General features: G+C 40.3%; 1 protein-coding gene across 1 annotated transcript in view; it reads right to left on the reverse strand.

The window, feature by feature from the left end:
* The window catches only part of LOC122771053 (complement C3-like), a 28,751-nt gene extending 4,593 nt beyond the window's left edge, over positions 1–24,158 (reverse strand). The window contains exons 1-29 of the mRNA XM_044028352.1: positions 23,959–24,158; positions 22,293–22,488; positions 21,654–21,816; positions 21,386–21,474; positions 21,054–21,142; positions 20,551–20,633; positions 20,366–20,453; positions 20,122–20,224; positions 19,808–19,928; positions 19,568–19,683; positions 17,727–17,873; positions 9,253–9,352; positions 9,045–9,139; positions 8,770–8,961; positions 8,403–8,558; positions 8,105–8,234; positions 7,636–7,704; positions 7,240–7,437; positions 7,043–7,157; positions 6,880–6,959; positions 6,229–6,368; positions 5,380–5,592; positions 4,185–4,248; positions 3,994–4,083; positions 3,634–3,837; positions 3,230–3,305; positions 2,934–3,093; positions 2,739–2,834; positions 379–529 (exon numbers count right to left, since the gene is read on the reverse strand). Coding sequence (XP_043884287.1) covers positions 379–529; positions 2,739–2,834; positions 2,934–3,093; positions 3,230–3,305; positions 3,634–3,837; positions 3,994–4,083; positions 4,185–4,248; positions 5,380–5,592; positions 6,229–6,368; positions 6,880–6,959; positions 7,043–7,157; positions 7,240–7,437; positions 7,636–7,704; positions 8,105–8,234; positions 8,403–8,558; positions 8,770–8,961; positions 9,045–9,139; positions 9,253–9,352; positions 17,727–17,873; positions 19,568–19,683; positions 19,808–19,928; positions 20,122–20,224; positions 20,366–20,453; positions 20,551–20,633; positions 21,054–21,142; positions 21,386–21,474; positions 21,654–21,816; positions 22,293–22,488; positions 23,959–24,038 — 3,604 coding nt within the window. The 5' untranslated portion in view covers positions 24,039–24,158. The remainder of the gene's footprint in view (positions 1–378; positions 530–2,738; positions 2,835–2,933; positions 3,094–3,229; positions 3,306–3,633; positions 3,838–3,993; positions 4,084–4,184; positions 4,249–5,379; positions 5,593–6,228; positions 6,369–6,879; positions 6,960–7,042; positions 7,158–7,239; positions 7,438–7,635; positions 7,705–8,104; positions 8,235–8,402; positions 8,559–8,769; positions 8,962–9,044; positions 9,140–9,252; positions 9,353–17,726; positions 17,874–19,567; positions 19,684–19,807; positions 19,929–20,121; positions 20,225–20,365; positions 20,454–20,550; positions 20,634–21,053; positions 21,143–21,385; positions 21,475–21,653; positions 21,817–22,292; positions 22,489–23,958) is intronic.
* Positions 24,159–26,525: the final 2,367 nt, after the last annotated feature.

The following is a 26,525-nucleotide window of genomic DNA, read 5'->3' on the forward strand; positions in this document are numbered from 1 at the left end:
AAAATTACTTTCTTTTATTATGGGGTAGAACTTGTGCCAAATGTCATCTGATATAGAATAGTTTATCTCACATTCTGACCTGCAGACATGAGAGCTCAATTGAGGAAGGATTTTAAAGGCCAATTCAGATATTATGAATAATATCTGAAGTTTTATAAAAAACTGTTTTTAGTATAAACACGTTAATATTTCTGAAAAAAAATCTTGTAAAATGAATTCCCAGTGAGTGGGACAGAAACCTACAATATTTATATCTTTGGCTAAAATCCTAACATTAATGTGTCACTATATAAATGTGTCAGGCTAATCTAATGGTAACAATTATTCCTTGATGTGTATTATTAGTTTTTTTCTTGTATTGGAAAACTGTAACTGCACCTGGGGAAGCAAAATTGAAGAGGATCTCTCTGTTCAGTTGGTTTTGGTTGGCCAGGGCGTATGACGACATGGCTACAGCATATGGGTTGGTGAGGCTGGACAAACGTCTCTTCAGGTATTCCACGGCTTTGTCAATACTTCCAGGCAGACTCTGGACATCAGGAAAGTAAAAAAGGGAAAAATGATGGGAGAAATGAGTGTGACAGGATGTATCTAATGCTAAAGATGAGAGGATGAGAGAACAGTAATCCACTTATACACCTGAATGTTGTAGCATATCTTCTCTGTGACTCAAAAGCGATTTATGAGTACCATAAGTGACATAATTGACACAATTATTTTGTTAATTATTTGAGAATTCATTAAACCATGAATTCTCTGTTATCATGGTACAGACAAATGCATTTGCATTAAGTAATTCCAATTTCATTGTGTCAAATTTCCATGGTCTATTGTAGCAAAAAAAAAATTACAATTCTAATTAAAGTCAAACTAAACTTAATTAAATTCACAGTTATTGCACCGTGTGTGTGTGTGTGTGTGTGTGTGTGTGTTTGCACACAGGGTATGCGTCAGTAGTACTGTAGCAGTGGGCCCTAGAGGCACGGTGTGCAGGCCCACTGGCATATGGACACACCCTGGTGTCCGCCAACCTCTGCCCCACTGCCTTGTGGGTATCTTGGGGAGGAGGGAAGGCTATGGGAGTAAACCCAGACCAAAAATCAGGAGTGGAGCCCCAAAGGCAGCTTGAGGTCACTGCTGACTTCCTGCCTCTTGAGAGAGTGAGGTTGACGCTGTGCAAATTCACCTCACTTAAATCCAAGTTGCACAAGTCATGGCATGAAAACTGTCACCAAGTCCCGTGGCGATGGGTGAGCGATGAAGCAGCTGGCACGGATATGCTGGAAGCTGTAGCTGCAAACCTGCACATAGGCGGCTCAGAATAAATGTCATTCCCTCACTGTCAAGTCCCTCACTATGGCAAGGCTTTAGTGTGCAAAACTCCCCACTTGAAAAGGCTGCTAATTGTTCAGGAAGACTTTACAGGAATCCACTCGTTACACTTGCTCTCTTTTTCTTCTTTCTTTTGTTTAGAAAATTGATGCAGTGTTTACAGCCAGGTGAAAAACCTTTAAACACAAACAAAATACCATTTTAATAAATGAAACCGAGATAAACACACTCCAAACCTTGTAAATAAGTAGTAAATAATCTAACAATATCTTAATAAACAAATTAAATACAGAAATCACATGCAATATGGCAGTATGGAATTTGAGTTGATCTCATGATTTTAACTAGGGAATGAATTAATCATTTTTTAATACGTAACATTTTGAATTGCATTCACCTCACATGATTCTAAGAGGCATTAGTTTTAACTGTGTTTAACTACCATGAAATCATTTTTTAACTATGTTTTCCAACATGGTTTTACCCACTAACATGTATAATTTACAATCAGATCATTAAAATGACTTGCAAACAATAGACATACACGATGCAACAAGCTCAAGCTCACCGGCTGTGTCTTCCTTGAAAGCTTTGTTTTGCACAGTTTTGGTCCAATCCACTTTCTCATTCCTCCTCTCATGCTGCTTGTTTCCACTGCTGCTCTGTAGTGATTCTGTGTGTGTGTGACTCCAAACTCACTTGATTAGGGAATCACCTTCACCTGGGGCATTCAGCCTGGTGCATTCAGGCTGGGAGAGGCTTCAACCTAGTGTATCCAGGCTGGAGGGGCGTGGCCCACAGCTCAACTCAACACTCACTGACCGAAGCAGCAGGGAAGTTCAGCAATATTCAGGATCACACTGCTGACCTCTATAGCGAGGAGGGGGTTAGAAAAGGTGCCCTCAAAATTGTCTGCTTCTAAACATCCTGGCCATCCTACCGCAGCTGGTGACATCCCATGCAGTCGAAAAATGAAAAATAAGAAAAGGATCAAAGTGATACCACTCACTGTTGGTGCCTGGAATGTGCGCACTTTAATAGACACAGCTGGAGCAAAAAGACCTGAGAGACGCACTGTTCTTGTGGGTATAAATGACAAGTTAATGACAAGTTAATGACCCCAAAAAATAAACAAACAAATTCTCTACACACAGCTATATAGCTAACAGCTAATACAAAAAACACACGACTGACCATTCTGTAATTTATCTGCCTAATCAAAACTGAACCACCAGAAAATTAAACAGCGGGGTCATTCAAGCTTTAATTTATTTCTTATCATGTTTAAGTGATATGAAAAACTAATCAGTGCCTCACAGAACTCTGCTTTGTCCATCACTTACGTGGAGTGAGTATGTAACGTTATAATAGTGGTGCAATACAATGCATGCAAGTGAGGTACTCACACCAACTGTGTCAGCACATAGCTGGCGTGACTCCTGCATGGCGATGAGGCAGAACGCCGTCATGGAGGCATCTGTATCCGAGCCTTTCACATCACCCTGCACACATGCACACAGAAAATGTTTTTGTGACATATTTTGTTTTCATCCCAATGAGCTTTTTGTCATTGATGATGTCACTGGAATGAGTTCACACACAATCATCTCTCCATGGATAACCTTCCCGGTTTCTCTGAACATGCCATCAGGTTGCTGTGCATTGAGAATCAGAAACTTGACAGCGTCACAGATCACATCCTTCTGCATTTCCACCAGGTTGGAGGACATGGCAAACACCTTGACAACATAAGCTGTGAGCCTTTGAGAGAAAAGAGAGGGGGTGATTGTTAAGTTACATTAAACACATGAAAAATACATCCACCCTCAGACTGTCAGAGATAGACGAGGATAGGGAAACATTTACATATGAGCTCATTTATGTTTGAATGCCTCACCAGGAGCTGCCTTGGGTCTTGGGCCATGCTGCAAAAGATCCATCTTTTTGTCGGAAGGCAAGCTCATTCTTGTAGCCTGGACACACAAAACACAATATTTTTTTACCAAGTGCCATTCAGTCCATGCATCATACATGTAGGTTAGTTTGAGTAGTCCTGTTCAACTGACTTCTTCATCGAAGGAGCCCTGCAAATCTGTGAATGTTTTTTTATGTCAGTATGTCAGTTTTATTTTGTTGTGCAGAAAATGTTTGAGTATGTGTCTCTGTGACACATTAACACATTCATTTCCATGTCATTATTGTAGCTCTGTACAGGAGTAGTTTGTTATCCATACCACACTGTTTGTTTTGACACAATTTCTGCCACGGAGAGGAATGAAATAAACATCTTTGTGATCTCACCAGTCTTGATATGCTGGAGGGCTTCATTTCGTTTCTGAAAGCCCACAGTTTCCCACTGGTTAGTTTTGTCCAAATACATGGTTGCGATGACAGGTAGAGTCATGTAGATCATGTTCTGCTCTCCACAGCCGTGTGGCTGCTGGATCAATGAACCCATCAATTTCCCACTAATGACGTTTTCCACCAATGGACCAACTTCACTCCCTGCACATGCATAACCAGACAAATCAAAACATTATCAATCAACATGAAGACACAAGCAAAAAAACGACAATGTCATCATACTGTATTAAAAAACAAAGCACATTGATTTAACTGTGTAAGTCTGTAACGTTTAAAATGCAGAATGTGATATCCCACCTGTCACAGAGATCTGTGTGCTTGTAGGTGTGTTAGGAACCCAGTCTTTCTTTGGAATTCCACTATTGAGGATTTCTTCTTGTTTACCTCCTGGAGAAAGAAACGTAAAGTTTGGGGGGTGGGGGAGTCATTTTAAGTCAATCACAACATAAAATGACTATAAAGTGGAGGCATTCAATGAATGAACTCACCGGCACCTTTGTGTGAGGGGTCTAGAATTATAGTCTGTGGAGACTTAATTAGTACACCTTCAGGCTGGAAAAACAACAACACAAACATTATAATCACGTCTAATGTTTTAAGTTTGTTCTTCTCTGTATATGTTGGTCTATAGCAATGTGGCCGGTTACTATAAGGTGCAATGAAATGCAAAATTACCATTATGTGTCATCAAACGTTTAAAAAAACATGTCAAACTGATGTACTGGTGTTAGACATAACAGTGGTACAGTGAATTGGTTTGGCCACTGCCACCAGCACTTTTAACAAATGATCAAAGACCCAAAACACCCTATGACCCCGGGTTCATCACTGATGATATGTTCAAGTAGCACTAGTCGGAGTATTTCAGAACTAAAATATTCATAAAATATCTTTATTAATTCATTTTCTCATTGACAGTTCTTCAACTGCTTATAGTGTCTACATTTGAACTAAAAGAGAAGACAGTTTGCTGTCGACTCCTTCTTTTTGAAATCACCTTTGAACCCATTTTACAGTGAGCATCATTGTTGTTTTGTGTCACTGACAGCTCGATGTGGACAGCGTTTGCATTTTAGACAATGTGTAAATAAGCTCTGCATGATAGGACTGTTAGCATAAAGCAGTGTACATACTGAGGACACAAGCCTTTTGTCTTTCACTGTGGACTTTGTGATATACAGCTCCATATTTGTAGACATACAATGTTTCATGATTTCTCTTAACATTAAAAAAAAGATATATTTTAACCCAAATACATCTCTGTTGTCAGTAGTTATACAAACAGCTGAGGCATCAGATTAGAAAACAACAAGGTGTATCATCATGTGTGGATTTTGTGAAGGAAGCCTGTAGACAAATAGCTGGTTGTTGTGTGTTACTTGCCCGGCGATATAGACCATATTCTAAAACCCACGCACACACAGGGACAACATGATAACTCCATGTAGGAAAGCCCTTGTTTGAACCTGAGCCTTTTTGCCACAAGTCAACAGCACTAACCTCTAACGTGTGGCTCCTTCTTGAGAACATAAATAAACAAATTATTTTGCTGTTGTATGTAGAGATGTTAAATATGACCTTGACTCTTACACATGTGTACATACTCAACATATCTGTTGTCATCTAATGTTAAAGAACATCTTGACACTGTTGTCGTTTGAATATGGCGTCTGTTTCTCTTACCACCACCCGCAGCATCTTCATGATTCCATCATTGAGCGACGAGTCCTTCACAGCTGCTTTGACCTCAATGTCGAATTGTCCGTCCTTCATGGGTATAATGATGAAGGGTACTGATCGTGTAGTCAGAGGCCCGACTTTGACATCCTGACGATATCGTCTACGTTTAGATGCTGCACTGCACACATCATCCGTCTCAGACAGATCCACACGCACCTTGAGATGGAGAGAGGAGAATAAGGTTACGAGCATACAGTATGAACACAGATGACAAGACACCACAAAGTGAATCAGCTGCAAATGAAATACAGTGTTCACATTTACAGATATTTCCTTTACTTTCAGGTTCCATTAGTCATCATCAATAAAGGAAATATCAATCAAATAACACATAACAATCCACAGCTAATTTAAAGCTGTAGTGTGTAATGTTTGGTTTTTGTTGTTGCCGTTATTATTCTGCATTTGGTCGTTCTTTGTAGTAACATATGTATGCTGTGTCCTTAATTTTTATGGGGAATTTTTGTGTCAAGAAATACTATCAGACCAGACTGAGGGTGTGTTTGTGTGTACACTGGTGTTGCAGGGTCAAGTGGGGGCAAAAAGCGTGTTTCCCGTCAAAGCTGAATGACCGGGTTTTCTGAACAAAATAATTCACTTCACTTACTGTGTGCGAGTCTGATATGAAACATATGACATTGTGTGAGCTTATTTGACAGTGCTTTGACTGTAACGGACATTTAAATTTACTAGATACACAGTTTTCATAATTAATGCATTAATGCATTGTTATTTGAGGCTATAGAGAAGAACCAGTCACATATAAACCTTTCTTTTTCCCTTTTTACTTACAGTGATAAGATTAGGGCTGTAGTTGTGGAGGATTGCCTTAATTTCTAGCTGCTCTCCACGGACAGCAGAGTAGGGCAGTCTAAGGTCAATGAAGAAGGGCTTCCTGACAATCACTTCTAACGGTTCACTGACACAGATTCCTTCAAGAAGAAGGAGAATTAGATGAAAGAGATTTCACAATAGTCAGGTACAATCATAGAATGTATATGGAATGTTAATTTGAAAAGTGAAGCCTGGGAAGTGAGTAGCAGTAAGCCAACAGGGACACATCTGATAGCTGCAAAAAGAAATAAACTTCAATAGAAGTCTATGGGAAATTATCCTACACTCACTTATTGATTATTATATTGATTATGACAGTAAACAAGGATTAATGGTCTCAGTGCCTACTTTCAGGTCTGCTGCAATAGAATATCATGTCAAAAATAGATTATGTTCCCATTTAGAGTAAAATGGATATAAAAGTCATGTCACATATGAGTGGACACCTGTGTAATTGACAGCTGGTATCTACCAATAGGTGCCTGGTAGCAGCTGATGAATGTCCATTTGCAAAAACTGTCATGGTGGTGGTCCAATTCACAAATCTCTAGACTATGTCCATGTTGATATACGGTCTATGGAAACAACAGATATTCACTGAGTGCTCACCATGGGTTGTTGACAGACTAATGCCAGTCAACTGCCAGGTTGTGATTGAGTCTGGTAAAGGATAGTTTTTTTCAAATGCACTGAAACAAAGACAATTGTTAGGATTTTAGTGGTGTCATGAGTGTGGATATCTGTGTGTATGTCTGTGTGTGTGTTGCCTTACCAGTTGGGTGTGTTGCAAGAGGGCAGATTGATGTCTGTCCACAGCCAACTTTCAGGGAACTTAGTGCGAGACATTATCTCATTGCTGTCCATGTAACTGTCATCTTCAACCTCACCTTTAAAAAGACATTAAAAAGGTTTAATATTTGTTTTGTTTCAATCATGGATATCTTCCCTTCCTTGTCACCCATCTCTTACTGCGAGCATTTAGGAGTTGGTCCTCTTTATTCTCAGCTCGCTGGTGTGTCATCTCATTGCAACAGTGCACGAAGGCCTGAACACATTCTGCACCATCAGTGATGTACTCACTGCGCCTCTCACAGGTGTATCTAAGCTTGGTTTCCCTCATGCCCTCAAGACAACACTCACGTTGAAGATCAGTTTTATACTGACTTACTAGAAAGCAAGACAGTTGTGGAGGAGAGAAACAGAGGTTATAGGATGAATGGTGACAAAGAATTTCTTTCTACCCACAATGATAAGTTTTGAATAAGGATAAACTTAAAAGTCAGTCAAAATGTCAAACTACAGACAATAAAATACCTAATGTGACTGCACATTAAATCACTGATGATTTAGAGCTGTGGTTCTTACTTAAGCTGGTTGTGACGTCCATAATAGTGTTTCTTCTTCTCCTTTTGCTGGGGGCCGGACATTTTAGTTCTGAAAATGCAACACAGACAAAACAAGGTCAGACTACGCTCGTGTTTTACAAGCTACAGATAAATATTCAAAAATATTACATTTCATGCCTTATATACTGAACGGTTTCAACTTTATATTAAAGCTTTTTGTCTCCCCAAAATACAAATGTCAAATAATCTTCTTAGTAGTTCAAGAAAACTGTTGTCAGCTCAACACAAAGGTGGTGAGAAGAAGAAGTCTATATTTAAGAAACAGTGCCTCTCATTCTATTTCAGTAGGGGGCACACTGGCTACTTGACAGTCAATCTCAAATGAGGCCCACAAAACTTCTGCACCAAATTATTTTCCAAAACAATGTTGCCTATCGTTAAATGAGAAAAAGGAGAAACCAAAAGATCTGAGAGTAAAACAGTGTCACCTTGTCTGTAAGGAGTTCCAGAAGCTGTGCTGGACTCAAACAACAGCCCAGCATCGTAAAACACATTCACACCATCCTTTCCTCCACCAGGGGTGCAGCCTGTGTCATATTTCTCCACAATGTCCCACACCTGAACAGAGTGGAAGACATTTTCACAGAGAAATTTAGTTTGTCGTATAATGTATCAATCTGGACCAAACATATACTTAAAAATTATCTCTTTTTTTTTTTACAACACTTTTTATGTTGTACACCTTTCAAATATATTCAAAGACGAAAACTTATGAAAATAAAATGCCTTTTTCTGGGTGAGGCGGTGCTTGTTATTCAGGACATAGACTCCTTTGTCAACTGCCACCAGTCCAACTGTGGCTCCTGGATCTCCAGTAACCTTCAGATCAAACGTACTTCGAGGCTCATAGGATGCAGCAGGTGTCAATGGTTCTAACTTCAGCTGATTGTAAAGAAAAAAGAACATTTTGTGTTTGTTAAAGCAGAACACACACACACAAACACACACACTATTATTATTATTATTATTATTATTATTATTGTTATTATCATTACAACAACAATATCATTATTACACATTATAAACATTATAAATATTGTATTCTATTAATTTACTTAGTTTAACTCCACTATATCAATATTGTGTGTCTCACTGAGCCCATGCAGGAGTCCTTGACATCCACCCAGACAGAGTCTGATACCACTTCATTGTCATTTGGATGGTAGTAGGCTATGATGCGGAATGATGGCAGCATGTCTTTGATGATGGGAACGATCAGTGAAATCAGTACATGTCCTCTTGTCCTGTAACGGCCATGTTGGATCAACTGACCTCTGCTCAGGATCTGGGGACACAGATTAAAACATCAGAATGGACCCAAACACAAGTTTATACAGAACGATCAGTAGGTCATAGCATGTGGCTCACCAGGTATGTGATATCAGTGTCTTGATTTGACTGCCTGTTCAAGTTGAGGTTGAACTTCAGATTATCTCCTAACTGCAGCACTGCTGTATCCACACCTGTGAAAAACAATTTTGTGATGAGTTCTGCACAATGAAAAGATTTCATGGTACTCTGTCATCATTAATGTGTTTTACCATTTGAAGTTACAGTATTTCAGGATTTTATTTACCTATATGGATGTAGCTGTTGCTTTCAGTTTTATACGGAAGAGCTACCATGGTGGCTGATGCTTGTCTTTCCGCTAAAATACGAGGATCACTGGTTTTTGCCTAAAATCAGAGACACACACAGGTTTACAAACACAGCAATGTAAAGAAATACAAAAGGTCCCAGATCTGTACTGTTCTATCCAGTCGTATCAATGGTGAACTACCGACTGAACTTAAAGGTTCTGTTGCAGCCCTTGACGTACATAATAATGGCAGAGAGTCTCGACAGGTGCAATTTCCTTTATTTAGTAGCACCGTTAAATCTAAAAATAAACAGAAAGAATTTATTTAATACAAATCACATTTCCACAGTGCATTCAATCAAACCATAAAACACATAGAAATAATGTGCTTCAAAAAAATAAACAACAGTAATTAGATTAGGCTTATAGTACAAATTGGTTTACTATTTACACACACACATAATATACCAGATAGACACCTCACTCCGCTCACCAAGGGTGCAAAACTCACACATGACTGCTTCAAACTTGCTGTTAGCTTGATGGGCTCTTAACAAACGACACACAAATACAGCGCAGGTAAGTCTAATTATGTACAGAACAGTACAGGCAATAAGTGTGATAATCAAACCAAGATAATGTGCTAACTTACTCCAGAACAGAGGTACGGGTGATGTGGAAAGCCGGGAGAAAGAACAGCTGCAGACTAGCGTGTTCCCGGGCTTACAGTGACGAAACGTAAACAAAAGAGTCAGCCATACAAGTTCCGGGGTAACAGCGAATGAACGTGAATAACGAATAAGCTATTCGCCTACAGTGACGGGACGTAAACAAAGTAGATAGCCATACAGGTTCCGGGGTTAAAACGAAGGAACATGAATGACAAATAAGCAAGTCACTTACACTCCCACCAATCGTGTTATGATGAATGAACTCACTAAAGGTTAACAAACAGAATCATACACGATTTACGAACCATAAATGGCCATACTAAAACGCATAGGTACGCATAAAAATACAAATAGCCTGACATGTCTGATGCAAGTATATTTTGGACTGGCAGCCAATTATTCACTTTCAAGGAGAAGCACCAGCTTTTGGATAGGCCGTTCAATGATAGAGGGCTTAGAGCGATGATCCTGTTTCTTTGTTAATTTCCGCTCCCCAACTTGTACTTTGACTCTGCGAACTAGACCGTCCATCCCTTTTGTAACATCAACTACTCGGCCTAGTTGCCAGTGGTTCCTTGGAAGTGTGTCTTCTTTGATAATGACTATGTCATCCACTTTCAGGTTGCGCTGGGGTACATGCCATTTTTGCCTTGTAGCCACATTCAGGAGGTATTCCCTTTTCCATCGACTCCAGAACTGCTCACTCAGATACTGTACTCTGCGCCACCTTTTTGCAGTGTACATGTCTTCTTTCACAAACTTTCCAGGAGGTGGTAAAGCACACCTTGATTTCATTCGGATGAGATGATTTGGAGTCAAGGGTTCAGGTGACATGGGATCATTGATTCCATCAACGTTCAATGGGCGGCTGTTGACAATGGCCATTGCCTCATAAAATAACGTTCTAAGCGAGGCATCATCTAGTCTGCCTGGACACTGAGAGATGGTGATGTTCAACACATTGCGAATGGACCGAATTTGACGCTCCCATACGCCACCTGCATGACTTGCTGAAGGGGCATTGAAGATGAACTCACACTGTTTATCTGCCAGGAAGGCTTCCAGTACTTTGATGTCACATTGCTTGAGAGCTTCTCGGAGTTCATTTTTGGCTCCCACAAAGTTTGTGCCCTGATCACAGTGGAGTTGGCAAACAGCTCCCCTAAGACTGATGAAGCATCTCAAAGCGTTGACAAAGGCGTCCGTAGACATATCTTCAAGCATTTCAATATGGACCGCTCGAAAAGACAGGTACGTGAAGATGAGGCCATATCTCTTGCACTCTTTAAGGCCCCGCTTGATGACAAATGGGCCAAAGCAGTCCATTCCACAGAATGTAAAAGGTGCTGAGACCTCAATGCGTTCTCTTAGGGCTCTCTTAGTTCTTGACTGAGGGTTGACCTTTTCAGTCTTCCACCTACACGAAGAAGTCCCCCTTCAAGAATGGGTTAAAGACGAAAAAGAGAACTCGAGCTTGGAAGACTGTCCCTTTGTGAACCTCTTTGCAGTACCTTTAGCTCTTGAGGAAAGGCCTGCTGCTGGACAAGCTTGATTACCACCTCAGCAGCTTCCCTACGTTCTAGGACAGTCACAAGGTCGCTGTGGTTTTCTAGCTTCGACCCTAGTCTCTTGATTCTTGCAACCACTTTAACCAGCATGGTCCAAGTGGAAAACCGGCTCAGGCGGCTTAGAATATCTCTCTGATCACTGACTTGAGTTGCGAATACTTGAAGTACCTTAACTTCGTGATCCCCAACAAGTAGCTCTGTTGGAGGGCTAGGTTTTCGAAACACCTCTTGTTCCCATAAAAACTTGGGCCCTGATAACCAACCAGCTGAGGAGATGTCTGCTGCATGAAGACCTCGGGAGGCATGGTCGGCTGGGTTTTGTGCCATGTCAACATAGTGCCACTGACTTGGTTTAGTATTCTCTCTTATCATTTGAACACGGTTTGCAACAAACACATGGAACCTTCGTGCTTCATTGTTGATGTATGCAAGCACTACCTGAGAGTTAGTCCAAAAGAATTCCTTGTCAATTTTCATCTCAAGTTCAGTTTTCAGCATTACACTCATCCTAGCTGAAATCCTAGCTGAACTGCTGCGGAGAGTTCCAGTCTTGGGATCCTTACAACTTAAGTGGGTGCAACCCTAGCTTTGGCCATTACAAGACTACGATAGACTTCGTCTTTGTCGTTATTGTAGGAACATGCACCATAACCTATATTACTAGCATCTGAGAAATGGTGCAGTTCCACTCTGACAATGTTACCGAAGTCTTGAGGGTGGTAGCATCTGGGTATGGTGACATCCTTTAGCTTTTGCAGACCGTTCTTCCACTCCTCCCACCGTGGACGCAGATTTTCAGGAAGTGGATCGTCCCATCCATTGCCTCTGAGTTCCTGCAGGATGCACTTTCCACTCAGGGTGAAGGGAGCAACAAACCCAAGTGGGTCATACAGAGGCAACAACAGACAAGAGACACACGAAAACTTTTTTTTCGATGTCACAGATTACAGCCACTGCTTTCTTTCTAAAGCGACACAGAACTCCCACCAGAGAGCTGATTAGGTCAGGACCTGTCAGTAGAGTGTCGTTTAGAGAGATGCCAGGAAACTTTGCTGAGCAATCAAAAACGACTCTTAGTGTGCTTGGTTTCTTGGGGTGGTAAACCCCATGATGAGGGATATACCACAAGGTCTCTCTCTCAGAAACAGAGGGGGCTGGCTCTGCATCACCCTTGTTGATTGTTTCTTTCATGAAGGTGGTGTAGTGGTCGTAATATTCTTTGTTGGCCTTTAATTTCCTTTTCAGGTGTTGCAACCGAATAGCAGCCAGCTTTTTATTGTTTGGTAGTGTTGGTGGACTGCTGCCCTTGAAAGGGAGGGGCATCTCATAGTGTCCATCCTCCTTCTGCCTGATATTGTCACTAAGTAGTTGTATGAAGCGAACATCATCTTGAGAGACGTACTTGTGCTCATAACTCCTTTCGTTGAAGTCTGATTCTAGAACTTTCAGCACATCAGTGGTTTGTGGCGTTTCCTTTACTGCAACTCGGTGCACGAAACTTGATTTCCCTGTCTATCTAAATGGGGGTTGGATGACCCTATAATACTCCAGCCGAGCATAGTTCTCTGTCAGAACGGTTCATTTACACTACCTGTGATGACATCCAAGGGAGCTAGAGCTGATGGATAATCATAACCAGTTAACAGTCCCACCTCACAGTCTTGTAGTGGTGGTAGCTTGTTAGACAGGTGTTTGAGATGAGACCACTGGAGTGCTGTACTTTTGGTAGGGGACTTATGTGGGACTTATCGACTGGGATGAAGTCTCGTGTGTATGCCTGCTTTATTTGGACATAGGTGTCAGAGTTGAGTCCTCTAACTTGTAGACCAAAGGCAGTCTTACTTGCTATGACTGTGTTGACGGCTGTCATTGTACTGAGCTTGAGTTGCACTGATTGAGTGTCCACGTTTAGTTCAGACACTAGATCCTCCAAGATGAATGTTGAGTCACTTTGCTTGTCAAGTAGGGCATAAGTTAGAATTTCTTTCTGAGGCACCGTAGCTGACGACACAAAAACTGGAACGATGCTGGAGGTGGCAGAAGCATGCCGTGTTAAGGCATGGGCCATAACCTTGTGGATTTCTTTGCTTGCATGGTCCCTTCTGACTACAGGATCTCCGCCTGACATTTCCGCAGGTGCCTTTTCTCTCTCTATATGCAAGCATGTTGGATGACGTCGACCACATGTGCTGCAGGTGTGTCGCCCCTTGCAGTCCTTAGTAATGTGCCCCTTCCTTAAGCACCCGAAGCAAAGGTGATTTTCATGAATGAAAGTTTTCTTCTCGTCCGCAGACTTGGCTGCAAACATAGGGCACTTAGCAACACCATGTGTTTCGTCCTTACAGACTAAGCAAGGTGGCCTTGGCTTGGAGTATGAGGTTTTCAGTTCTCCTGAAGGGGAGGTTTTCATTTGAACATTTGTACTGAGTGCTTTGGCTCTCTTAGGAAACCTCTCTTCTGTGGGTTTGATGTTCATCAGAAGAGGGGAGGCAATAGGGTTACAAGCTATGCAGGCTTCCTTTTGCATAAACTCTGTGAACTGTGTGAAACTTGGATAGTCTCCAGACTTGTCTAATTCTTCAACAACAGTATGACCCCATCTACGCACCATCCACTCAAGTAGTTTTTTGAGAAGCTTGTGATTTTCCTCACAATCATTTAAGATGGCTAAGCCCTTAACATGAGGAATGGCCTCAACACAACCTTGAAGGAAATCAGCGAACTCTCTGAGTGGGTCATTTGCGGCTAACCTGGGCCACTTTATGAGCTTGTCTCTAAAGGCTCTTTGGACAACAAATGGGCTTTCATACCTATCCTGCAAGACCCTGATATGCATCTTCGGAGTTTCGGTAGAAGAATCCTTCCACAGCCTTGCGTGCTTCCCCAGCAAGATAACTCTTGAGATAGAGCATTTTTTCACTTACTGGGAGGGGCTTCTGGCCGATGAGAGCCATAAAGGATATCTTCCAGTCTATGAATTTTAAAGGGTCACCTGTAAACGTCGTTGGTTCTGGGACAGGTTGACGGCTTAAGGTAAGTGAGCTTGCAATTGCCTGGGCTAACCTGGCTTCTTCTGGAGCTGTTTGTGCTTCATGGAGTGTATGGTAAGGCTGGAATGGCCTGGCATGTGGATCTAATAGAGTTTTCAATTCAGCATTGTGGCAGCCATATTGAATTGTATGGTCAGGCTCTTCATAAACACTTTCACGTCCATTAAAGTTGTGATACGCTCTCACCCGAGCGACAGCTACCTTTACTTCATTGTCTGCATGTAGCTGTTGTAACCTTGTTTTTTCCTTTTTTAACTTTAATTTCATTTCAGCCTCCCTCTGCTTGAATTCTGCTAGCATTTGCGTTTCTTTAAATTTCCATTCGCTCTCCAATTCATCGAGTCTTGCTTGTTGGGTATGAATTATTTGCATAGCTTTTGCCTGCTCTAGTTTGGCTGCGAGGTCCGCTTCTGCATCTGCACGTTTGCTAGAGGACCTGGAAGTAGCACTTGAGGAAGCGTATGATCTCTGTGAGGACTCAGAGATCACTGTTTCTGTTTTTGAGTTTCCAAAGACGGATCCATACTCCTTTTTATTTAGCATCATCCTCACTCTCTCCTTCTCGAGGTGGTCATTGAAAGTCTCATCTATGTTCTCAAGTCGTTTATTGATGAGGTCACAAATCTCAGCATGCATCCATTTTCTTGGCAATATCTGGGGTAGATGTATGGTTGCATCGAATGGGTTCTTAGTGCTGTTGTACTATGACATGTTTAACCTTAATATCTGTTTGGGTTTTATCAAGTTATCATGTTATGCCTGGACTCAAATTTAGATGAGTGGTGACTTTAACTTATACTTAAATTGTGTAATACCACTCACATCAGACATTTACACTTTGTGGCTATAGCAAGGTTAACAAACAATGACAACTGGTGGACATCATCAGCCAGTTCGTGTCCACTGGCTGATGAAGACGCTGGCGTGGTGGATGACTAGCGATGAGTTTTCACTGTTGCAACCCTGGACGTACATAATAATGGCAGAGAGTCTTGACTGGTGCAATTTCCTTTATTTAGTAGCACCGTGAAAACTAAAAATAAACTCACATTTCCACAGTGCATTCAATCAAACCATAAAACATATAGAAATACTGTGCTTCAAAAAAATAAACAACAGTAATTAGATTAGGCTTATAGTACAAATTGGTTTACTATTTACACACACCCATAATATACCAGATACACACCTCACTCCGTTTACCAAGGGTGCAAAACTCACACATGACTGCTTCAAACTTGCTGTTAGCTTGATGGGCTCTTAAAAAACGACACACAAATACAGCGCAGGTAAGTCTAATTATGTACAGAAAGTACAGGCAAGTAATAAGTGTGATAATCAAACCAAGATAATGCGCTAACTTACTCCAGAACAGAGGTACGGGTGATGTGGAAAGCCGGGAGAAAGAACAGCTGCAGACTAGCGTGTTCCCGGGCATACAGTGACGAAACGTAAACAAAAGAGTCAGCCATACAGGTTCCGGGGTAACAGCGAATGAACGTGAATAGCGAATAAGCTATTCGCCTACAGCGACGGGACGTAAAAAAGATGATAGTGTGAGCACAGAACATATAATACACATAGTTACACTTTCTCAAAAACACCCTAGTCGCACGAACATGACTTTATCTGGACTTGTTCACATATACTTGTTGAAGCAGTCACACACACACACACATCCTCACAAACGGCCTTGGGTACCATGCACTCACTCTACACTCTACATTGACGCACACACAAATAAGGCGGCGACTCACCTGAAGACTATATAGGATAACACCCCTAGACATGAGCAGACTCTTCTTGTACACGACATTGATACATGTACTGTACTTGAACTATTCTCCGCACTTTGCAAACTGCGCAATAAATCTGTATAATTCTTACTCCGTCTTCTCCTGGTCCTCCTTTCACCGCATCAATGGACTCGGACAAAAGGCAAACGGCTGTTTGACCTCAACAATAGCCATAGAGGTTCCGGGGTTAAAACGAAGGAACATGAATGACGAATAAGCTAGTCACTTACACTCCCACCAATCGTGTTATGATGAATGAACTCACTAAAGGTTAATAAACAGAATCATACACGATTTACAAACCATAAATGGCCATACTAAAACACATAGGTACACATAAAAATACAAATAGCCTGACATGTCTGATGCAAGTATATTTTGGACTGACAGCCAATTATTCACTTTCAAGGAGAAGCATAGACCGTTGGATAGGCCGTTCTTACAGGTTCAAAAGGTCCCAGATCTGTACTGTTCTATCCAGTCATATCAATAGTGAACTACTGACTGAACTGAAAGGTTTTTAAGACAATATCTTGCTTAGTTAAAGGTAGAGTATGCAGCATTTTTTCAAAAAAAGTTTAATGTCAAATATGGTTAATGTACGTTAAAGTCATGATTAGGAATTGGAATCTAATGGAAAGCACAACACTGCTGGGGATTGTTTCCGTGGGTGTCACAGTTGCTCATGGAGGAAACTTAGGGTGGGAGATGTTTCATGCTGCTAATGTTTTGTTTTGCTGTTTTGGGTTTTGTGGTTGAATGTCAATGGTATTCCTGCCAATGTGTGTGCGATCAATAACAAGAATCTCAATGTCCATCCATCCATCCATCCATCTTCTACTGGTTTATCCTCCACAGGAGGGTCACGGGAGGCGCTGTGCCAATCTCAGCTGACATAGGGCGATAGGCGGGGTCACACCCTGGACAGTTCGCCAGTCCAAGGCCACAAAAAGAGAAAAACAACTATTCATCCATTCACTCTCAAAACTACGGTCAATTTAGAGTGTCCAATTTACCTAATCCCCATATTGCATGTTTTTGGATTGTGGGAGGAAACCGGAGAACCCGGAGAATACCACACACACACGGGGAGAACATGCAAACTTGGTCCTTGTTCCAATTGGGGCTCGAACGCGAGGGCTCTTGCTGCTACACCGACCGCGTGACCGTTCAATGGCGATATTAGTAAAAATGTGAAGAATACTTTTGAAACAGTTTCTCTAATCTGTAAATGGTAGTCCATCTAGACAGTATTATGTTAATCAGATTGTAAAGTAAATGAAGCTGCAGAATTTGGCCATGGTGCCACTTTATTTTAGTGTAGATATCAGTAGATATCAAGCTTCCATTATAAACAAAGTATAACTGGAAATGAAAAAAACTTACAGTGATTCTCAGATCTGATGCTCTTGCCTCTGTATTGACGGTAAGCTTTGCAAGGCCATTAGCTGCAGTCAAACCCTTCACTTCACCTGGATTCACCACCACAGCAACACCTTTAGCTGGAGATTCATCTGGATTCACAACTTCAATCTGCCATGAAAGAAACAAACAGCCAAACAATAAGAATATATTGAACTGAACTGTTAAATTATTCAGTAATTAGGAATTATATTATTATTATTGTAATCGTAAGGATTATTCTTCCTCTTCTTCTTCTTCCTCTTCACCAAAGTAAATCACGTTTTTTTTAAGTGGGCGGGGCAAATAACTGCTCCACCCCCTAAAACTTGTGGGCCTGAGGAGCACATTTAATGTACAAAAGTCAGTACAAAAGTCAGCGTAGCCTATGCTCTAAAACGAACAGGAAAGCCGCCATCTTGGATTGAAAGTTCATTTTTTTGCCGATTTTGGCCATTTCGCACCAATGGTATTTGAACGAACTTGTCCTAGAGCTTTCATGGGATCACCTTTAAACTTGGTGAGGTCACTGTGGACAAGTTGAGGATCTAAAGTTATTGAAAAATTTTCCATAAGTATCATGGCGTACAACATAGGGGGCGCCAAAGTTGGCGTTCGTTCATATTTTTCACAACAAAAGGCAAAACTCTTATAACCCCTAAAACTTGTCCTCCTGGGGAGCAAGTTTAATGTACATGCACGAAACTTGGTACACGCGTTCCTTAGGTCGGGACGGTCAAAAAAGTCAGCGTACCCAATGGTCTAAAAAGGAAAGCCGCCATCTTGGATTGAATGTACATTTTTTGCCGATTTTGGCCATTTCGCACTAATAGTATTTGAACAGACGTGTCCTCCAACTTTCATGGGATCACCTTCAAACTTGGTGAGGTCACTGTGGACAAGTTGAGGATCCAAAGGTATCAAAATCTTTTCAGTAAGTATCATGGCGTACAAGAAAAAATGTGATTCTTCGCAACACACAACAAACTCTTATAACTTTGCGATGGAAGGTCAGATCTTAACCAAACTTGTGACGATCGATGATGGGCCCTTGCTGAAGATGCCTATGCAAAAACTGTAACCAGCGCCTCCTGGTGGTAACAGAAAATACAACAAATTCACAATTTCGGTAATAACTTTTACAGAGTTCATCGTATCAAACTCTCAATTGGTGAAAACACTCAAAACACATGGTAAATGATGCGTGCTGAATATGATAACAAATCGTTCAAAGGTGTTGCAATGGCAACACTGCAAAGGATTCATTCAACTGAGTGGTTCGTTTGTTCATTTTCATGCAGTACCTTTTTTTCGCCACATGATGGAGGCACCTGCATACAAATCTATAAGAAAATATTCCATGTCAAAATCAGCACCCCCTGGTGACGGCAGACAAAATTACATTTACAGTTTTTCATGCTGCTCTAACAGGGATTGTTGTATCCACTTAAAAATTGATATGTGAGACCTCAGACCCGTCCGGAACAAGTCTGTAAAGGATGACCTCCCTACAGGAAGTAGAACTCCCGAAACAGGAAGTAAAGTCTAACATTGTCCGATCTTCAAGAAACTTGATATGTGAGTCAAAGGACCATTCACCTTTCACCCAACAGGAAGTCGGCCATTTTAAACAGGAAGATCCCTCTAACATACCACAGGGACGCTGAAAATAGTCCCAGCTGAAAATAAGTATGACTGAAAATAACTAGTACCGCAAGCGGTGAATGAACGGGAGATGAGCTAGAGGACTCAAGCTCGAACCCGTTCATTACCGCTTGCGGTACTAGTTATATATTATAATTGTAAATTATGAGTAAATGCATTACCGAAACATCGAAGGACATTCCTGGTTTGAAATATTTGGGCGTTCTCTTATAGTGAATGGTGTAGGGGGATGTAACGATCTGGATGCCTCTCACCTCTGCCTCCACCATTTCACTACCTGTTGAATTGATGTAGAAACACACACACTAACACTTTAGCAGAAGGTGTTTGACATTTTGTTATTGATAATCAATGATATTAAAATCAAACATGATCATGTGACACATGTGTGTTTTTCTTACCACTTTCTGTCAGCACACTGACTGCTACAAATATGGAACTCCCCACAAGCTGGTCAATATTCTGGAAGGTCTGTGTGATGTGTTCTCTCTTCAGTTTGGCCACTCCAGCACCATTTTCAATCTAATATGACGTAGAAAAAAATAAGTGGACATCTAGAGGTGCTACAAAATACAAAAAAAACCATCAACTTGATTTATTCTGATCATCACAAATAATTTAACTAGTGGAGACAACAGGCAACTGTAAAACTGGACATCCTAAATAGTTTAGTCTCACATGTATAGTCTGAACTCAAAAAACATAATGTCCTCACCGCTACTCTCTGAAGAGCATCTGGAAAACTCTTCTTCTGACCTTCATGCACAACCCCAAATACCACGTATGCTGTGCCAGTTACCTCTTTAACAAACAGATACCTTAAACCACAAAAAACAGTTTCAACGGAAGCCGGACAAAAACAGCAACACAACCTCTTAATGACATGATTTATTTTCTCTTCCACTCAGCCTTTAATGATTCCAGTTCTGAAAGCCACAAAAACAAAAAAACATACGTACGTAGCTTTGATGTTGACATTGAGCTCTGGACTGTCCTTATAGAAGAAGGAGCTCTCAGGCATCAACTTCACCTCAAAACTCGGCAGCACTGGAAATATAAATTAAACTTATGTGTCCAACACCAGAAAGTGAATAAATACTTACATCATAAGTTAAAAGGTAAACTTCAGGTAAAAGGGACGCACCATATTCCTTGACCTCAAACTCTGCAGTGTAGCTCTGCTGTGGGTTCTTGTGGAATTTGGCCACCACTTTCCAGACTCCAAAACTGTGCATGCACACGCACACATACACAGGCTAAGTATTCAGGAGTCTCACTGTTTTGTCATGTTGTGTGTGTCTCCAAATTTAAACCAACATTTGTCTTTAGACTACATTTCTAACAATACCAACTAAAGATAAATTATAATATTAATATAGCTATATCACACAGGTTAGTTAAGATTGTGTATATTTCTGTTTATGATAAAGATCAATGGATAGTTTTTACTCGACAATGTGCTGGACTAGCCTATTTTAAGTCTCTTGGCAACAGCCAACAGTGTCAGGCTGTTTCCTCTCGTTACCAATGTCCATGTGAAGCTATGCTGATTATCCCCTGGATCTTATAACATTTTTATGAGATGTTATGAGAGTGGTAAATATCTTCTGATCAAATTTATAAATATTAAAACAAAATCAAACTAACCTGACAACTTCACCAAGTTGGAAATCGCCAGGATGGATTCCTGATTTTGGAAAGACTGAATCAACAGGTAAAATGATTCCTTCAGGAGTCTAAAAAAAAGAAAACACACAACACAAAAACCCCCAAAATGAAACCATTAACAGTGACCCAGACATCTTTACAAATGAGTGCAGTAAAATTGTGGCACAAACAAGACTTGGAACAAATGATCATCCTTGGTTGTCAGTTCAATGATTGTCACTTGGCTATTTTGCCCAAGAGGCTTGACACACTGTTGTATGCAACTGAAGAGTAAAATGATTCTGTATTCTCATTGCAGTTAAATGCAATACCATAATCTCAATGTCAATGGAAGAATCCTTAAGACCATCACTCTCAATGGGCTCCATACGAGGTGTCACTGCAAACATCCTGTAAAGAACTGACAGGAAGAGAAAGAGGCTGATTAGACTGATTCCCTTTAAAAATGCAGAGTGTTAGAAATTGTCATGAATAAATCCACACAGTGATACACAGTGTGTTCTGATGTACTATCATATGTGGACTACTGTCACAGAAATGTGTGTGTGTTGTTTAGCACTGATGTTGTACTGAACGCACCTTTACTGCCGGGGGTGTAGAGGCTCTTGTCAGTCTGGATGAAGATGTAGCCGGACTGGAAGGACACAAGGACGACTTTCTCCAGCAGGCGGTCAGGAAACTGAGCTTGCAGGTAGACATACTGCTTCACGGTGGGATCCCTGTTAAACTCTTCAGCGGGGATCTGAAGGCAGCAGAGGAATCAGTAATGAGGAGCAGGACAGGTGTATATGATTAGACTTTAGTGATCCCACAAAGGGGAAATTCATTTTTTACAGCAGCAAAATGGCAAATTTTGCAAACGGCCACCTCATATTGACAAGCCAATATAATGTCACAACATTTATATCAATCTAGAGGCATTCATTTTTTTGTATTTATGAAGGGAGAGTTGGACTACTGTGTCAAGTCAGAATGGTCTGGACTATGTAGTGGCTAATACATGTGTGAAAATAATGTCTCATGCTCTCTGAACTTTTACAATTTAAACTCAAACAATCATGACATTGTCATCTTGAAATAGTCCAGAAAGCTATTTTTATTCAATAATAATTTAATATTGTATTCTCTTTGTAATAATGAGAACAATAACGTTACACTACACTGTAGATCTCCCAACTACACTCATTATTGGAAATGAATGAATATTGTTTCATTTACCTGTATTTGTCCAAGTGCCTGGAATTGATTTCCAGTGTTAAGGGTCACACTTGTGGTCTTCAGCGTTATGAGCTTGGTTGGATGGTTCATCACCTTGATGTGAACCTGTATGTCTCCCCCTGTACAGTCTTGACACTCCACAAAGATGTTCTCTATTGTTCCTACACGCAACATGTTTGGGGCAGACATCACCTTCCTATAGAGACCAGGAAATAAAATACTCTTGTCAGACTGCACCATGAATTATGCTTTTATTTTTATCAAGCAATCACTTGGTTTGCTGATGATCTGTCTAAAAGAACGCAGTGTATTCCAGTGGCTGGTTCCTCTGGACCCATTTATTCTCCATTTACATCAACAGTCTATATGACAATTTGTCAAGTTATATTATTTTTATGCTGATGACACCATAATATATTGCTGCTCTCATTCAATTTCACAGGCATTTTTAGTTTCTCAGAGTGAAGCTTGACTTCTATGATCAAAATAAATCTTGCTTCTCCCTCAGACCTCAGAAGCTTCTTGTATCAGCAACCCTCCTTTCGATTGATTATAGCAACGTCCTGTATTGGAGTGCTTCAGCCAAATGTCTCCAGTCTTTGGATTCTTATCACTGTGCCTTGTGTTTCATAACTGGTTGTAGTCACCTCACACACCACTGAAAAACTATATCTTAGATCTGGCTGGCCTTTGTTGAGTGTACGCAGATCAACACACTTGCTGACTCTGATTTAAAAGGCTCTTCTTGCTTCAGTTCCCTCCTATTTATGTGTATTTCTGTGAAGAACAAGCCACTACACCTTACGCTCCAGAGACATCTTTCATTTGACTGTTTCTCATGTTCAGAATGATCTGGGGAAAAGAGCGTTCAGTTTTGCTGCCCCCTCTGCTTGGATTACTCTCTAATCTGAATTGAAAATGACAAAACTAATTTCAAGCGAAGCCTTTCGCTCCATTTTAAGTGCCTGTGTTCTTAAAATTGTTCTTAAAAACTCCTGCTCTTTAACTGTCAACTAGTTTGCACTTTTAAATCACTGTTTTATTTTTAATTTATTGTAATCCGTTTCTTGTGTTTGTGATATTCATATATATATATATATATAACTGACATCTTGGCCAGGTCACCCTTGTAAATGAGATCTCAATTTCAATGGTTCTTATACCTGGTTAAATAAATAAACGAATAAATGAATAAATGAATAAATCTTAGTCTGTGTTTGAGTTTAAATACATTCAATTAACAAGAAAAAAGATTTATTTGCTGATTTGCTGCTTCTTGCTCAGTCAGTCTATCAGTCTATGGACTTATGTCATCTATGGATTTTCTTGATTCAACACTCAGTACACCGAGATCTGTACATCAGTTCATCACGGATCATCGTCTGTTGTAACATCACTGTGCAAACGCAGGACAATCGTTTCACAAACATGGCATCATTTCATCAAGACCAGATTACATTGTCTTATGTGGCACAAACTGCATACTAGAAAACAGCTATTTGTGTGTATAATACAAGTTAAATGGAGCTGAATCAGTTATTTTAAATGGGGAATACCTAATGTGGCTGTTGCTCCAATTACACTATAATCAGACAGACTGCACATTGAACGCATTTATGAGTCAAATTAAGCTCAGGCAGGATAAAGGTGAGGCCGATCTACTCACAGTGGAGAGCCGTCAACCAGAGAAGTCACAGAGGCAAAGGCCAGAGAGGCCAGCAGCCACAGCGGAGTCCCACCCATCATCCTTCCTGATCCTGTGCGGCTGTCAATGTAGATGGTTGCTCCACAGCTTGCTCCTTTTATCCTCTCACCTCCCTCCTTCAGTTCCCCACTGACTCATCATCTTCTTCCCAAACGTTCTGTACACATGTATGTAAACACAAAAAAATTATTTCCCAGCAGCAGTTGAGAAATGGTTCAGGTCTGTTGAAGGTTATCTCCGTCCAGAGGATAAAATAAACATTAGAAAATCAATGGCTGTCCGGTGACTACCAGATTTCCACACATACAACTGAATCGACAATGTAATGTTCTGAATTTCTAATATGTTTTATGACACATTTCTTTTTGGTGTCTTTTTGTTTTTTGGCGATTTAAAAGTCATTTTAGTTCTTCAGAGCTTGTTAAATCACCACATAGACCTGAACACAGTAAATGCACGCAAACTCACAAAGAGCTTGTGAAATGAGCATTGCGTAATGCCTGCTTAAGTATCAGGCAAGGGTTTCTTTTGCAGTTGTAGCATCATGGAATTTCCTCCATTGTATAGCATAACACAGATTGTATAGCCTTTGTTTATTTATTTATTTGATTATGTACAGCTAGGTATTGTATTTTATAGAAACATTGATGTGAAGTGTCCCTTCACGCCAGTTTAACCCCAGGCATCAATTTAATTTACTATCATCTTAAGGACATAAAATATGAATCCGTAACGCTTTTATAACAGCTAATGAAAGTGGACATTCTTGTACTCTAATGACTTAAGAGTATGGTTAATCTATGTATTTGAAAAATTGAAATTTGAGTTGCAAAATTTGTCGAGAGAGAGAGAGAGAGAGAGACTTAACAGACTTTTTGTCTATATACTATGTAAATTGATTCACTGGGATAAAGGGGCAGACTTGGACAATGTTGTGTTTGTATGTCAATTGTATTTGAGTGTTTTTTTTATTTGTGAATGAAATTAAATAAATCAACTCTATGCTGTTAGCCCACAGAACAGCATACAGAATTTGCCAGAATTTTAATTCTGCCATCCATTAACTTAAAAATATGCAAATGGTGATGCTGATGCTGAGCTTAAAATTGGTCTCCATGTCAGTCCAGTTGGTGAAACATGTTTGCATTTTAAAAGTCTAATTCTATTTGGACTAACAAATTACTTTTTTCTGTCATGCAAATGGACTGAATGAGCAGAAACATAGGAAATGAGAGTATCTTCTATTAATATATCTCATCTTCATTGATGAGATGATTATTTGAAATCCAGGTTATTCAAAATGAATGAACCAGGCCAACTGGTATTTATTGCCACAACAAATTTGAGTTGAGTTTGAACTTCAAAACAATGACCTGTCTCTGCCTTTCATTAATTTATTTGATTATATACATTTATTTATTTGATTATGTACAGTCCCGCAGTGTAAATTTCCCCGCTGCGGCACAAATAAAGGACTATCTTATCTTATCTTAATACACTTTGCCAAGGCACATATTTTGTTTAAGCATGGCATGGCACCCTCCACATTCTCTGAGATTTTAGTCTGCCTAGAGCAGCCACAGTGTGTCAGTGTTCAGCACACCAACAACCCTCTATTTGGACACAAACAAACTTTGTTTGATGAGTAATACTAAAAGTAGGCTGCCCCCGAGAGCAGACAAACGGCCTTCTGAATTCACACATGGCCTCTTCTCTTTCAATGATTAAACCCAAAATGGTGCTTCTGTGTGTGTTTGTTAAGTAAAACAAACTCAACCCAAATATTCTTCGGAGTGAGCTCTGTGGCTTATGTCAATGTGCACTCTGCAGAGACAGCCGTTTGGCAAATCACATTGAAAAAAAAAACACAGGTGTAAAAACAACGACAACAATGTTAACCACGTTTCATTTAGACTGCTCAGTTTCAGGGTGTGCGCTGGTTCACCACCACACTGTCCTGACTCACATGAATTGAACACAGCTACAAATATTGTGATCTGTTACATGCATGTGTGCTTTATCCTGCACGTCCAAATGGCATCTGTATAAAAGGGCCTGCACAATAAAATGGTAAAAATCATCAATCAAGTCAATAAATTGTAGGGTGTAACTTTTAAACATAATCAAATGTCTCTCAGATTGTCAAATTAGTTCACACTATAATGCTGATAAAGTCCATCAGCTCCACACTGTATGTTTAACCCTTTAACACCAAGCTTATCGCAGACGACATGTCTGCGCAAGCACGTTTTGCATTACTGTAATTACGTGACAACGGTTTGTGCGGAAACATGCTAAGAAGTTGCCAAAGATGCTGAGAAGTTGCAAGTCAAAACCGACATGTGGTTACTTCCGTAATTTCACTCGCGCTGTTGCAGGAAGTGGGCGAATCGGATAACACAGATTTTATAGCCTTTGTTTATTAATTTGATCATGTACTGTATTTTATAGAAACATTGATGTGAAGGGACATTTTAACCCCCAGGCGTCAGTTTAATTTACTATTGTCTGAAGGACATAAAATATGA

This window comes from Solea senegalensis, linkage group LG6, assembly GCF_019176455.1.
Source record: "Solea senegalensis isolate Sse05_10M linkage group LG6, IFAPA_SoseM_1, whole genome shotgun sequence".
Lineage (NCBI taxonomy): Eukaryota > Metazoa > Chordata > Actinopteri > Pleuronectiformes > Soleidae > Solea > Solea senegalensis.